This window comes from Tenrec ecaudatus, chromosome 5 (genome assembly GCF_050624435.1).
Source record: "Tenrec ecaudatus isolate mTenEca1 chromosome 5, mTenEca1.hap1, whole genome shotgun sequence".
Taxonomy (NCBI): Eukaryota; Metazoa; Chordata; class Mammalia; order Afrosoricida; family Tenrecidae; genus Tenrec; species Tenrec ecaudatus.
This window is the reverse complement of record NC_134534.1, coordinates 161,378,566-161,395,236: the sequence shown is the minus strand read 5'-3', so window position 1 is coordinate 161,395,236 and position 16,671 is coordinate 161,378,566. Positions and strand designations below refer to the sequence as shown.

Genomic DNA, 16,671 nt, shown 5'->3' with positions numbered 1-16,671 from the left:
ACCAACAGATGTGCATTCAAGGAATGTTAAGGAAAGTCCTCTAGGCAAAAGGAAAATGATAGTAGAGTGAGATCTAAATTGCACACACAAAAAAAATAGGAACGATCCCTGTAGGGGAAGGCATAAAAGACTGTATTGCTAAAATTGCTAAAATAGAATTGACTTCTTAAAGCAGAAAATAAGAGCAATATATTGTGGACTGTAATAACATATATAGAAATAAAATGTATTAACAATGAAAGCACAGAGAAGAAATAAGAGGATATTTCATAAGATTGTTATTATTTATGTAAAGTGAAATTATTTGAAGATTGTGGTGCTTTTGCCCTTAGATTTTGGAAAAATTATTTGAGGGGATTTCTTAAGTAATTAAGGTATACTGACTACATTGGAGAATTCGTTGGGTGCCTGTCAGGCTCCAGAGCACCTATGGATTGACAGATAAAAGCTACAGAACACAGGAGCTTAAGGAATTTCTTCTGTTCCAAGAGCTGCCCCAGTTGGCAAAAGAAGAGACATCTCTGCTTTGAGAAAATAGAACCTTGTCTCGGGACTCCTCCAGCCCTTGCCCAGTACCACTTCCTGACACTAATACCTTTTTGCGTAAGTGGTACTCTTTTACTTCTCGGTCATATCCTTTTACCCTACTAAATCCCATACCCACAAGCCCGGAGAGTCCACGAGTTGTGAGAAACATTACAGTGACTGTGGAACACAGTAGAGAAAAGGTGTGTTTCGGAAAGGGGAAAGATGGTTGGTGTCAGAAACAATAGGGAAAGTTGGGAAATTGGAGATTAAATTAATCTCTACATTAGAGGACGTGAGTCCTAGATGCTTATCAGAGAAAAAGTAGACTATGATAAGTTAAACATATATACTAAAACCCTAAGACAAACATCTAAATGGCACAACAAAAAGTTATAGGAAGTAGGCCAACAAAAGGGATAAAAGGCCAACAAAAGGGATAAAAATCATCCGCTATATCTAGAATACAGATAAAGTGGGAAATGGGAACATGAATAGGAGTCAAAGGAAATAGCAAGATAGCACATTTAGATAAGACCCATATTAATAGCATATTAAATATAAATGATCTGAGCAAAAAAGGTGATTTATGTATATACTTATTTATATAGTTATATTAATTTAAAATAAATTTTCTACAAATAAGGTGGTAATATACTAGAGTTGATTATATAAACATATTTATTATTAGGAAGGCTTAACTTGGTTAGATTTTTTAATTCTTGGTACAAATTAAATCCATAATATAGCTTTACTGACACATTTTTAATAAATAGGTTGATATTTGATCTTAAACGGAATTATTTTCATGCAAACATTCTTATTTTAGAGTGAAAGTTAAATTCAAGTTATTTTAATGCGTATCTGCAGGTACGTAAATTGTTCAGATCATGTGTGATCAGCGTGACATGCTCTCAGTACGATGAGCCTGAAACTAGTGTGGCACAAGGGGCTATAACGTGCCAGAGTTGTCATTACCTGCTCTTTTAACTCTTCGACATTTGACAGACCTGGTGAGATGTCAAGTAAGCCCACATGGAAGAAGCACACCAGACTGTGCAAACCATCCATCGTAAATAATATAATCCAAATCTGAAGGAGGGGATGGTATCAGAGCTTAAATTGTGAGATTCTGGTTTGCAAAAGGCTACGGATGACAGTGGAAGCCCAAAATACATTTTCAGCATCTACACATGGAATAAATCTCCGGTAATTTTCTCTTGACCATAACGGATGGATGGGAATAGCTTGGTTATCAGACGGAGTATTGTAGAGACATTAAAGTAGGTTAAAATGAAACCTCTGATTTGAATGGCTATAGATTAATAAAAAGGGGGATTGGATCCCCTTTCTGACCCAAATAAAAGCACTAGCAGTTTAAACAAAAGGTGAAACCCATGTGGATGATACATCTATCCAACAATTTCTCTCTGAACACAGATCAGCAATGTGAGTGGCCTTGTTACTACAGACAGCATTGAAAAGTGAATTATGAACGATGTAACTAGGTTAAAATCCAGTACTTTATTGTTCTGATCTCCTTTTGTACACATTTTGAGTTTGTTCTAACTTTTAATATTATTTGTTTTATTTCAAACTGGGGTTTATCTCTGTGGTATTTTGTTAGTATTGGTAGCCTCTATGATTCTTCATGGATTTTTCTATTTTTTCAGTACATGAAACCCAGGATGGGTTAATCTATAGAGAAAATAACTGGATTAAGGGCCCCTGGTGGCTCCAGCAAGAGAGCTTGGGGAAAAACAGGAAAAAGGAGTACAAGAAGGAAGAAAATGTTCTAAATCTGATTGTGACAACAATTATATAACACTTCTTGATAAGAACTATAGAATTGTATGTCTGAGTGAGTGCTAATAAAGTGGTTTATATATTAAAAAGATTAAAAAACTTTTTAAAATTCTATTTTTCATGAAAAATTACAATAATAATCAGCTAAATGCTAGTGATGGGAAAAATTTTGTTTGAGAAATTTTCAATATGGAGTTTAGGTTTATTTTTATACCAAAGTCATAATTCAAAATTTATTATTTGTAATTTGATTCCACATTTGACATTTTTTACCAGTGAAAGTACCATTTATCCATTTCACATGCAACGAACAAAAAAAAGAAAGACCAGGGTAAAAATTAGGAATATTTACAAAACCCCATACAAAATCCCCTCTAACAAACACCTAGTTTTAAATAGAGCCCCCTCATCAAGAAAACAAAAGAACAATCCACATAATCTCCTGCAAAATAACAAATCATATGGGTATAGAAAAAAGAAATATATGGATACCATAAAATACACTCAAGCTTTTATTTTACTGTTACCAGCACACTGAACACAACACAGGTCTTGAGAGCTTCAGGATGAAAACATAATGATAAAAAATAACTTAAAAATACAAATCAGTAAAAGTATTATAAAGTCTATTGAATGCATTTGAAAATAACTCATCCCTTTGGCTAAAGGAGATCTCAAAGAAAGAACAATGTTAAGAAAAGGTGAAAACCTAAATACTTCTTAATAATAAAATGTGATTTGTACAGTAATTATACAAAATCTGTTCTTAGAAAATTCATTACAACTGTGTTAAGTATATTAAACCCACTTAGAATATTTTATTATAGAAAAGTTTAAGTATTTACAGATAATTTATTGGGTTAGACCCTGTTCTATTTCACCTTGTTTGCCAAGCATCTTTTTAAATTCTCTAGTCTATTATACTAAATAAGGACTCATTTACTCAAAATATGGACAACAAATTTCAAACATTTAAAAATTTTGAAAAGTGGAGACTACCTAACCAGCAAACAATATTTTGGAATTCCTACCAAACGGGATAGCATTAGCTTTAAATGGTCTTAAATGGTAAATATTTTTTTTAAAACTTTTTAAAAAGCACATATTTTTGCTGTTGTATTTCTCTGTAAACAACAAAGCTATCATTGTTAATAATTGTATATGACTAAAAATACATGCTCACAATTTTTTTATAACTTAATTCTTTGTGGCAAGTGATATGCTTACAAAATTTACTACATGGAGACTTCAAACGGTAAAAAAAAAGCCCCACAGGGAAATATAACAAACTATTTCACAGGAATTCTTTAACACATACATCTTATCACAGTGTACACCTAAGAGCTATAAACATCAATCTAAAGTTTATGATACCTGTCACATAACAGTAGTAGCTGACAAATTTTTTAAAAGAAAAACACCTTTACTTCTTAGTCAAAAATATCACCAATTTAAGGATTTCAAAGTAGATTCGGTAGATTTTTCAGGTTTCCAATTAAATTTCTAGTCTTTCATTGAAAAGCTATTGAAATAAAGAAAACTATACACATGGAGGCAAATTATGAGGTTCTCTCTTTTTTTTTTCTTTTTAACTTTATTCCTCATTTAGCTATGAGCAATGGGATGCTGCCAGCTGATTTCATAAGAGTAAATGTGGCCACATTCAAGGTCAGGATTTACTTGTGAGAGGCAATGATAGAGTGAAGAATTTCCCATCTTGGAATGTGGTTGTTAAATATATCCTCTACTCTTATAGGCTTTTCAGCTAGCAAATCAAAATCCCGTTATATACTAGGATAATATTCATGACAATTCTCTATATTTTATCTTCTTAAAATCAAAGACTCAATTCTCCAGGGTTAATAGAGGAATTACAAAGTAATTCTCTAGTTTGCATTTCCCATAATACTAAAATAAAGCTTTTTATTCTAGGCTAGAAATTTGCTTTTTTAATACTGTGAAAAGCCTCTATGAATCTGTTTAACGTATTTACTTCTTTTCATCTATTCAGTGCCATTGGGCATAACACGTAATGCAGTGCATGTTGATATTTTGCAAAGCACCACATGACTCACTGTACTCTAATGCACTCTATTAATCCTGTTTGGACAGCTGTGTCCAGGCATTTGTTAGCTGCATTTTAATTGTTCCATCTTTCTTTTTCTTTTTTTCCTTTTCTTTTTCTTTATCTCTATGGCAAACTACTCAGGAATTTGTAATTTGTTGATCTCAAAAAGCAAAATTTACCATTAATTTCTTTCCTTTGTATTAAAACTATACTCAGCTCAGAAACGGCTTCCATAGAAATCAGGGCACATTACTATTAACACTAATCTTATATAATAGAACAAAAAAATTGGGTTTTGTGAATGTAAAAGGTGTTGGGATTTTTAGACTGTCGTAATATAAATGATAACATTTAGCTTCAAATGGTTTAAAAGTGCACATTTTTGGCACTTTCAAGATTAGCACACCATTAAGCAGATGTGATAACAATAGTCTTATAAAAACAAACACAAAAGAACATTAGATAAACATGTTTCATATTAGCCTGTAGAACAGTAGTTCTTTTTATATTTGTACTTTTTATTGTAATATAAAAATTTGTGTGATTATGAAGATAACTACAAAGCCTGTATCTGTCTATGAATCTTGAATAAATAGCAGAATATAAGTGCTAAAGAACAATTCAAAGTTCCCAGTGACTTTGCTGTCAGCAAGCTGTTGGAACTTTACTGATTGAGTTTCAAATTTTATGAAAACTCTGACATCTAAACCTAAGTCCAGCGAATCCACCATACCTGTTAATAAAATTTCATGGCTGAAAGAATACTTAATCCAGAACTGAGAACTCATTCTAAAATATTGTTTATAAAAAATAAGGTCAAATGAAGTTATTCCACCATCTTATCGACAAAGTAGAAAGAAATGTGTCTACCTATATCCTACTATCAAAATTCATTGCAAATTTTAAAAAATTCTAATGACTAGCAAATCAAACTTTAATTAGGAATGAATATGCACTTTAAATCAATGCATGCTTTGTGAGCGCTCTCTCCTTCCAAGTTCATTTCATGGGTGCAAATCAGCTGAAAAGTAACTTTTACAAATTAATAAACTTAACCTACGTACTAAATTATAGTTTAAAATACAGTTTATGTAAGAAATATTAATTAAACATGTTCTAGAAATTTAAAAAGTTTTAAAGTCAGATGCAAAAGGATTAATCAGTCAGTAGAAAAACAAAACAACAAACTGTCTTTAGGCGTTCAAAAACTAAATGGTCTTTCTTTCAAAAGATAATGGAGGAAAAAACTATCTTTCAAATGTGATATTTTTAAAACACTTAGATGCTAGAGCAAGACATTTAGCAGAGGTATTTAAAAGGTCTGGGTTAAAAGTGAACATTTTATAAAGTGAACTTACCCAGTGTTCTTGACATCACAGGCAGTGCAGAACTTAAAACCAGGATTGAGACACAATTCCCAATTATCTGTTTAAAATCAGAAAGAATACTTGGCAACGCGTAGAAGGATAAAATTTAATCACATTGTAAGACAGACAATATTGTACATTCTCGTTACCTATTGTACTTTGCCAACCTCTTAATGATACTGCTCAGTGGAGAATTTAAAGAGAATAATACATTTTTGATAAACATTTAAAATTGTATCAGTAAGTTTCAGAAAATATTTATAGTACCTGGTACAAATGTAACTTTATAGAACACAAATTACTATACATTTGAGACAGTGCAGTTTGCATTTTTGACAAAAGTTGCCAATTTCATAAAGTTCTGCCTGTCAAATAAAACTATATTTGTCAGACTTACCTATTATGTTAGTACAAAGTCATATTTCATATGTGTGTATATATATGTTTATTTTATATATATATAAAACATTGCCAGTGAATTAATTCTGACTTACAGAGCCCCCTAGGACAGATAGAACTGTCCAATAGGACGCTGAGCCTGAAATCTCCACAGAAGTAGACTGTCACATCCTTCTCACACAAAGAGGCCGCTGGGGTTTGAACTGACAACCTTTTAGTTATCAACAAAGCACTTAACAACTGTGCCACCAGAGCTCCTTATTCATAGAGGAGCTGAAAATATCACTTAATAATACTTATGAGCACTTATATTAGATGCTCAGTATCTCAATAACTTTTTTTAAAAAGCCAACACAAAGTAAATAAACTTTACACACACACAAAATAACTTCTCCCTTTAGAATAAGCTAAAAATATGGAAGACAAAATAAGAAAACAAGCCAGCAGCTCTTGCTAGTAAGTCTTCATTATCCAGTCTGTGGGAATATTTTACAAAGATTCAGCCCGGACATAAAATAACAGCCTTTATTATTCTGAAGCCAATACCATATTGAGGAAAGTAAATTAGCCTCAGACTACAAAATGTTTCTGAATAGGACTCTTCCATCTTACTTTAATTATTCAAATTTGAAATACTTTGTCTCTAATACTTGTAGCAACTAAGTTCTTCAGATTTCAAACAAGCTCTCAGAGGTACAGTTAGCACAATCAAAGTTACTCATTAGCAATACGTTTTCTTTAGAGGAGAAAAGTCCTTTCACTAGCTTTCTATAGCCAGTTAACAAGCTCTGCAGTTCCATGCATTTTACAAGTGAATGGATGCCATCCAAATTAAACAGAGCACATCCTTTCCCGCTCAGTCAGCATTTTGAAAATCTTCCAGTTTGTGTTTACGCAACTTACAAACAAACACCTATCACTGCAAATGAACAATTCAGGGCAATTACTAAATAAAACACTGGTTTGTTTTGGAAGGCACAAGGGAGGCAGAGTCATCTAAGACTATACTTTACCTTTGTCATAGTTGTGTCATCCTTTTTGGGAGTGAAGTTTCCAAAAAATCGGAGGCTATAGAAACCAACCACAGAGGACACCATAAGATAGCTGTGAGAATTAAGGCGGAAAATTGTCCAAAAGAATGCAAGTATCCCTAAGTTCTCAACAGTCTCCTCAAAGTCTAAAGGCTCAAAGGAAACACAAAACAAAAAACCACTTGAAGCATTTGAGGAAGACTGGCCTGTTCTCTTTTCTTCTAGGCAAGTGTCTTAGTAAATTACCACTGTCCCAGAAAACTTGACAGAATGCTGGTTAAAAGACAGAATCTTTACTTAAAGAAAGGATACAAAATCAAAATGATTTCAAGTGCTGCTCCCACGAAACCAAAAGTAGAAAGGGAGGCATTTCCTATTCCAGGGCCCTGGAAAACACAAAAACACTTTTGAGGATTCAATGACACCATCACATTTGGTTTCCCTAAACTTGTTTTTCCCTATAATTGTTTTTTCATAAATAGGGCAGTTGAAATTAGAAATGTCAAATACTCTGAAATAATAAAAGCCAATAAAGGGGAACATTAGATTAAGCTAGTTAACTAATTCAACTACCATAATAGCAATTTAATAACCTCGAGGTTTTCTGATTTAGCTCAAATGTGAGGTAATGACTTATCAAAATGGTTATAATTATTGCTGTTATGAAACTGAACAGTTTTTATTTGGAGAATTTTAAAAGATGGAATAGAAAAATGAAGCTGCAGGAGTCCTGTGGCATCGCACGATTTGAAACCATCACAGAACTATCCCTTATATATTTCAATTTTTCTTCCCCATTCAAAGAATTTAGTATATTCATAAATATAGTAACAGCCATGAAGACAAATGATAGATGACCTTAAAAACATTACACGAGGGAGTACCCAAAGAAAAATGGAATTCCTACCCAACCCCCAAGTTATGTATTTAATTTTTTTACAAAACAACCTTATCACCTTCAAAGTACTTTCCATTATACTTAAGATATCTGTCAAATCTGTGATTCCATCCTTGGAAACATTTCTCAAACTCATCTGTTTGGATAGCTGACAACAGCACCTCCCTCATGTTTTTTCCTTCACCTCTTCTAGGTCTACAATTCACAGTCCTCGTTCATGTCTCTCTTCATTCATGGAAACAAAAACAAGTCACATGGAGGAAGGTCAGGTAAGTAAGGTGTGTGGGGCAAGAGAGGCATGCTGTTTTTTGCCAAACACTGGCCTGCTGAGATGGCTGCCTGAGCAGGTGTATTGTCATGAGGGCAAAACCAGTGCCCTGTCTGCCACAAATCAGGCACTTTTTTGTCACACACTGTTACTCAATCTTTTCAGAACCTAAAGATGGAAATCCGAACTGGTGGAACAAACTCCAAATGCATTATCCCCTCACATCAAAGAAACAAATGAGCATCGTCTTGATCTTTTATTTCACTTGACAAGCTTTTTTTGGGAGGTGAAGATGGCATTTCCACTGGCTTAATTGATTTTTGCTTTCAGGGTCATAATAATAGCACCATGTCTCATCACCAGTAATGACCCTGGGGAAAAACAGTCTGGGTCATTTCGGAGCTTTTCTTTCAAAGCATAGCATGTTTCTACTCAACGCTCTTTTTCCTGGTCGGTCAGAACCCAAGGCACAAATATCGCAGCAACCCTTCTCATTTCCGAATTTTCCATTAAAATTTGCTGAACGATAGTCCAGATAATTCCCCATCTCTTTAACGGTCCATTGTCAGTCTTCAAGCACAAGTGCACGAATTTTGTCAACATTTTTATCCACTCAGGAAAAATGCATACTACGAAAGCTCTGCCCCACCCAGCACAATTCCAGTGTTGATGGGTACCCCCTCGTATACGTGTGTGAACATAGAGGTGTATCTATATCCATTGCCAAGTCAGTTCCAACTCAGAGTGACCATGTAGGGCAAAGCAGAACCCTAATGATGTAGTGAATTAAAGATTATGCTGCTAACCGCAAGGTTGGCAGTGCAAATCCATCAGCAGCTCCAGGAAAAAGATGAGATTGTCAGCTTCTGTAAGGATTATTTTTCTATTTAACACTTTTATTGGCATATAATTCACATATCATACAATTCATATTGAGAGTTGCACAATCATCATCACAATCAATTAGGCTTCTCTAAGGATTTAAAACCTGACTCTAACTACAAACTCGCTGCCATCGAGTCTGTACTGACTCTGCAGGACACTTTGGGGTTTCCAATGTGTCGCCCACTCTACCACCAGCACTACTCAGAGTGATTATAGGCATATGGATGTTAATGTATGTGGTTGCCCTTATATAATAAAACACATAGGGGGCACAGTTACAGGTACTCCTAGACATAACCAAATGCCTGTGTGATTGATTTACTGGATTTGAAGCTGTCAGATTAAAGTCTCCAAAACAACTTGATCATACAATTCATAATGCTTAAAACACCACATTTTAGTTCAGGGAATAGAATCTGGGGGTTTTAAAGCTTACAGGCAGCCACTTAAGGCATAACAATTCGTCTTTACTCTTCTGGAAAAATAGACAAAGTAGGAAACCAAAGATTCAAAGATGAAATTAGTCTACAAAACCAATGGTATGAGGATACACGAACTTTGCTCTCCTCTGCCCTGAGAACAGAACTCGATGGTGCCTGGCTACCACTACTCATCATTCTGCTAAGGACAAAGATTTGTACCCTGATAAAATGGGGTAGGGGGGGCATTATAGAATAAAACTCAATTTCTTAAACTGTCTCTATCTATTGGATTGAGATTAGAGCAGCGGTTCTCAGCCTGTGGATCACGACCTCTTTGGAGGTTGATCAACCTTTTCACAGGGGTCGTCTGATTCATGATAGTAGCAAAATTACAGTTATGAAGTAGCAACTAAAATAATTTGATGGTTGGGGGGGATCACCACAACATGAGGAACTGTATTAAAGGGTCATGGCATTAGGAAGGTTGAGAATCACTGGATTAGAGGTATGCCAAAAACTAACTCTCTAAGATAGCTTTTAAACTTGAAACTGAAGCTACTCCTAGAAATATCCTTTCAACCAAATAACATGTGATATATATTTTCCCCCATGGGTAAGCCAAAAATATTAGCTACAAAATAATATAAACCATCACTAAATAAAAATATCAAAATGTGAAGATAATGTTTCTCACATACTCTCCATCTAGGTCTACACATATTTTTTAAAGGACAATTTTGTTTTATTATATTTTTATGGCTATATATTTCTGAAGTTTGTGCTTCCATTTTTCTAAGCATTCCTTGAAGATTCCTGCACTCTGATTTACATGACATAATAATGACATCCTTTAGGGACTCAAATGACCTTCCATTTGAGTGTTCTTTGAGTTGTAAGACCAAAAAGGAACCTGAAAGGACAAGATCAGGGCTATAGAGTGAAGAGAGTAAGGTATCCCAATGCAATTCTCCTAGGAAAGTCCTTGCTCTTCTCACCCCATCCCAACTGAACATCACCTGGTTACCCCCCAACCCCCAAACAAAATCTATCTTGGAAGAGGTACAGCAAGAATGTTTCTTAAAAGCGAAGATGGCAAAACTTGAGGCCATGTACTTTGGGTATGTTATCAGGAGAGAGCAGTCCCTGGAAAAGGAATTATGCTTGGTAAAGCAGAGGGTCAGCAAAAAAGAGGAAGCCCCTCAAGAGATGGATGGACACAGTGGCTGCAACAGTGAACTCAAAATATCCCAACAGCTGTGAGGATGGTACAGGACCCAGCAATATTTCCTTCTCTTGTACACAGGGTCCCTCCCTCAGTCGGACCCGAATCAAGGGTACCCAACAGGAACAGAGACCAATATTCTCCATGAACACCTGAACAGATGCATACATTCTAAATAGCATTTTATCAAATATAGCATATTTGATATATATTATATTTATAACACTATATTTAAAAGGAGGAAACATTGTGAGGATAGTGAGGGCCCAGACAGGCAGTGCTTTGATTCTGTCATGTAGAGTCTCTATGAGTTGGAAACAACTTGACAGTACCTACAAACAACTAAATATCTTTTTTAAAACCCTGGTGACTCTGCAGAAGTGGTACTCTGATGTTAACCACCAGGTTGGTAGTTCAAACCCTACTAGCTGCTCCCCAGGAGACATACTAGGCTTTGTGCTTTCTGCTCCTATAAATACTTATAAATACTATAAATACAGCTTTGGAAGCCCTAGGGAATAGTTCTCTGACACATAGGGTCACCATGAATCAGAACTGACTCAACAGCAAGGAGCTTTAAGTATCAAAAACATGACCTTAAGTCCTGGGAAAAAAAGTATATCCAATATGGCTAGTTAGTGGTAATGATCATCCACTTAAGGTGCTAGGTGGCTAACTGCTAGGCCGAAGGGTCAAACTTGGCAGCTGCACCAGCTGGAGAACAATGAGACTGCCTGCTGCTGTACATATTTACAAAGCTTGGGTAGCTATGAATTTAAATTGACTTGATAGCAATGAGTTTGGTTTGGGCTTTCTCTTCTATATGAAGGATATATCCAAATAGATGAATTGATAGAATAAAATCACTAATTTAAAAGAGACAAAAGTTATTCATGAAAACAACTGACTTCTCTTCCAATAATTATACATTATGATGCAGTTTTATAAAATACATGACTTTCAGCATGAATAAGGTATCTCTTTGAACTCTCTGCAAGCCCAATGAATTCATGCAATACACTCTTTATAAACCACTATTTAAAGGAGTCCTGAGAAGGTGACAGATAAGCATTGAGCTGTTCACCAAAAGGTTAGTGGTTCAAACTCACTCAGCAGCTCTGGGGAAGAAAAACCTGATAATCTCCCATAATGATTATGGTCTAGAAAACCATATGGGGAAGTGATATGGGGTAGCTCTGTATTAATCAAAATTCAACTCAAAGGCAACTAAAATAATCACACTGGTATACATTTCCTTAAAGAATCACCAATACAAATTTCAGTAATGCCAGAATAAATTCTGATATGCAAATTTAGACTTCAATCTTAAAGGAAGTTATGACATTTGTGGGGGAAAAAGATGAAATTGTATAAGGAGAAGTAATTTTTGTTTTTTCATATCATTGTTTATAAAAATAAAGTAAAAACATAAAATAAAATAATATAAAAAGCCATAGATACAGTTTATAAATATTCATTGCATGAAGAAATTCATATAATTTGAAGTATATAAAAAGGTAAGCCTAGAAGTATTGCTGATAGTATCTCCATTCATAGTGAACTTATAGGACAACAAGGAACTACTCCATGAGGTTTCAAAGACTATAAATCTTCTTAAGACCAGAGAGCTTCATCTTTCTCTCAAAGAATCTTTGGAGGGTTTGAACCACCAACTGGTTATAACAGTCAAAATGCTTAACCCACAATACCACCAAAGCTCCTAGTTCATTTATGCACAGGCTTACTCCAAATCAAACACATTCACATATGTCTCTGTGAATGCTTGTCTTAGTCTCATTTGGGTGCCTTCAAAACAAAGGGGCAACGGAGAAGCACACAAGCCTATGTGAGCACAAGGTGTCGAAGGGATCAGGTAGCAGACACCAAAAAACAAAAACCATCATTGTGTGTTCACCTTCCCCACAAAAATGCTGAAGACGGATGTGTGCATAAGTAAGTGTGGTGAAGAAGGTTGATGGTGCCTGGCTATCGAGAGATATAGCGTCTGGGGACTTAAAGGCTTGAAACTAAACAAGGAGCCATCTATTCCAGAAGCAACAAAGCCCACATGGAAGCAGCACACCAACATGTGTGATCATGAAGGGCCGAGGGGACCAGGTTTCAAGCATAAAAGGCGGGAGGGAAAAATCATAGCATCGTGAATGAGGGAAGCGCATGATGGGGACCCAATGCCCATCTGTAGACAGCTGGACCTCCCTTGCAGAGGAGTAGTGGGGAGGAGATGAGTCACTCGGGGTTCAGTGTAGTAATAATGAAACTTACAACCTTCCTCTAGTTCTTAAATGCTTCCTCCCCCAACTATAATGATCCCAATTCTACCTTGCAAACCTGGTTAGACCAGAGGATGCACAGCAGTACAGATGGGATCTGGAAACACAGGGAATCTAGGACAGATGAAGCTCTCAGGACCAAGGGTGAGAGTGGCGATACTTGGAGGGAACCTGGAGGTGTAGAAAGGGGGAACCAATCATGGGGATCTACATATAACCTCTCTCTAGGGGATGGGCAACAGGGGATGGGTGAAGGGAGATGCCGGGCAGTGTAGATAAGATAAAATAATAATTTATAAATTATTAAGGGTTCATGAGGGAGGGGGAGGGGGAGGGGGGAGGGGGGAGTGGGGAGGGAGAGGGAGGGGAAAAAAGGAAAATGAGGAGCTGATTCCAGGAACCCAAGCGGAAGGCGAATTTTGAGAATGATGAGGGAAACAAATGTATAAGTGTGCTTTACACAATTGATGTATGTATGGATTGTGATAAGAGTTGTATGAGCCCCAATAAAATGATTTTAAAAAAGAAGAAATAAATAGTTCAAAATATTAAAAAAACAAAACAAACAAAAAAACAAAGGGGCAATCAAAACAGGGAATTTGCCGGGACAGTTACATGCAAGGCAGAGAGGGTAGCTCAGAAGGTTATGACAACTGATTTTTAAGATCTCAAAAGAGTAACCTGGATAGATTTTCTGGAAGGACCCAGGACAACCACAGGAGTTTACTATGAAGAAGTTTTAAAAACTGAAAGCTACATTGGGTGAGTGAAGGCCCGTGAAGAGACACTCAGGAATTTATTCTTCAAGAGTAGCACAGGTATCCATCTACCGTGCAAATCTCATACTGCCCTCTTCAGACTGCTTTTTATTCCAAAAACTTAAGAAATCATTTAAAGGAACAAGATTTAGGTCCCCTTGAGGATGCCCAAACTTTTGTTTGGATGTGGAATAAATTGAAGAACACAGAATATTTCAGCAAAGGATTAAACTCCAACCTAATAACTCATTGCCATTAAGTTCATTTTGATTCATAGTGACCCAATAAGACAAAGAAGAACTGCCTCTTTGGGTTTCCAAGGCTGTAAATCTTCACCTTTTTTCTCATGAAGTGGCTAGTGGGTTCAAACTGCTAACTTTTCAATTTGCAGCTCACCATGTAATCCACACCACCACCAGGGCTCCTAAGGGAGAGAGTAGAGAAACAGACACATTGCCTTCCAAAGCGCATAGACCTAGATGAAGGATGTGCTGAGAAATAATAGCTTCATATTTGAGTATTTTTGTTTAATAAAAGGTTTCATGATTTTGTAGCAACACTTTTGACTTACCCTCAATGTACACTCAAAAGTGAATGCTTTCATTTACTTTTTCAAAAGATTCAGGGGTCTATATACAACACATTTTTGTAAAAGAAAGGCATATTAAAGCAGTTTACTTTACCCTGGTTCCTTTTGGCATTGCGGTTTCATCAACCAATAGGCAAAGAATATTACAAGCCACCAGGAGGACCGAGATGGACTACAAGACAAAAAGTAGCTGTTAGAGCTCAATTTCAAGGACTTTTTAAAAAAATCACCACACATATATTAAAATCAGTATAGAATAAATAAAAAAGCAGTATAGACTGGAATTCTACATATTATAACAAATCAACAGGACTATCTCCAAAAATTCCATATATATATTAAAAGATTGTCCAAATTATTATCATGTAAAGCTCATGACAAATATTAATAACATCCAGATCAATTTAATAATTGATCTCACCATTTTTTGGAGGGCAGCAGAAGCAACTTAAAAGCTGAAATATTTTAAACATGGTAAAATATTACCAGATCTGATTTCATAATATAATTTTCATTCTCTATTATTACAGAGTTTGAAGAAAAACATTGGCAACATCTCATCTTTTCTTAGCTTTCAGTAAAGTAGAAGCCCAAGTTTTGTTGGTTTCTTTTTTTCATGGGGAAATAGATAATCCTGTGGACTTTCTTTAAATTATCATTAATTTCCATTTTTCTTCTATTGAATTTTTACAAATATAGGTATAAATGGATTTCAATTCTAGGAAAGAAGTTTACTAGAAACCATTTGGTCCATAACATACTCAAATGCCAAAATAAATAAAAAACAATTTGTTTTATTTTACTAAACAAACAAGTTCTTACTGTCTCAATAAGAAGAAGGACCATAACAGCAGGATATACCAAATTTCTCTCCCATGCTGAAGCCTTTTTTCGCCTCTCTATTAGAAGATAAAATAAAGTATTTCAACAATTTCCAAAATATTTCTCCAGATTCACATGTTTATATATATTGAGTGAATAAAGTAACAGGAATAAAATCTCCTATAGCTCCATATTCTAGGGAGAAACACTTCCAGTTTTCTAAAATAAACTTGTAGCTATGATAAATTATATCCCAATGTAAGAATAAAGGGGAAAGATAGATCAACTTAATTAAAAATAATTATATGACATTATCAGAGCACTATCAAGACAACCAAAACTTGAAAGCCAATATCCTATAAAATATACTGAGGTAAGACTATTGCATTATTTTTCCCAGCAAGGCATTTACTAATGAATATTTGGCCTGGATTCTATGAGGCTCAGAAATCAGTAAATAAATGAAAAAGATGTTAAAGCAAAGCTTTCAGCAAACTCAACAGAGCCTAGGAGGGCAGCAATGGAGTTTTAGGTTACCAAATTCACAATAATTTAAGAGATTATGATCATATACCCTTTGTTACAGAGTGAATTCCAACTCATAGCAGCCCTATAGCGTAGATCTGTCCCAAAGGGTTTCTAGGGTTAAACTTTTGGCTGCTATCTGAAAGGTCAAAGGTTTGGAAGCCACAGTAGTTCTGTGAGAGAAAAGTCCTGGCAATCTGCCTGCTCCTGTACATATTATAGCCTAGGAAACCCTATCGGGCATTTCCACTCTGTCCTAAAGGATCATACTATAAATGGACTTAATCATACAAAGCAGCAGCAGGGTATATGTATATCACTTAATAGACAAATAGAATAATTTTTAAAAATTAATTCAAAAGAATATATGAAAAAAAGAACATAAACAAGTTGGATAAGAGAGCAATAAGTAATAAATCTATTGATAACTATTTAAAATAGAAATGAACTATCCTCTAATTCAAAGATTTTGGTTATTTCTTAGTTTTAATATAGTAATTACCAGAAATATACCTTTACCATATGGAAAAATAAGATTGTAGCTACTTTGCTAAATAAAGACAGCTGATGTAGCTAAGCTAAAAGTAAACGTGAAACTAAGAAGCATCCTTATAAATAAACAGGAATATTTCATGATTAAAGAGTTTACTGATAAGGGCGATGGCACGATGCAAATCTGTAAATAACTAATAGCATACATTCAAAATATAAACAAACATTGTCAGAAATAAAAGAAGTAGACAACTTCACAGTAGTCATGGAACACTTTGAAACATCTTTCTCAATAAAAGGAGA

General features: G+C 35.1%; 1 protein-coding gene across 1 annotated transcript in view; it reads right to left on the bottom strand.

Annotated features, from left to right (window-relative positions):
- Nucleotides 1-16,671, bottom strand: part of LMBR1 (limb development membrane protein 1) — a 171,952-nt gene that overhangs the window by 17,845 nt on the left and 137,436 nt on the right. The window contains exons 11-15 of the mRNA XM_075550180.1: nucleotides 15,352-15,428; nucleotides 14,624-14,701; nucleotides 7,509-7,582; nucleotides 7,179-7,269; nucleotides 5,758-5,824 (exon numbers count right to left, since the gene is read on the bottom strand). Of these exons, the coding sequence (XP_075406295.1) occupies nucleotides 5,758-5,824; nucleotides 7,179-7,269; nucleotides 7,509-7,582; nucleotides 14,624-14,701; nucleotides 15,352-15,428 (387 nt within the window). The remainder of the gene's footprint in view (nucleotides 1-5,757; nucleotides 5,825-7,178; nucleotides 7,270-7,508; nucleotides 7,583-14,623; nucleotides 14,702-15,351; nucleotides 15,429-16,671) is intronic.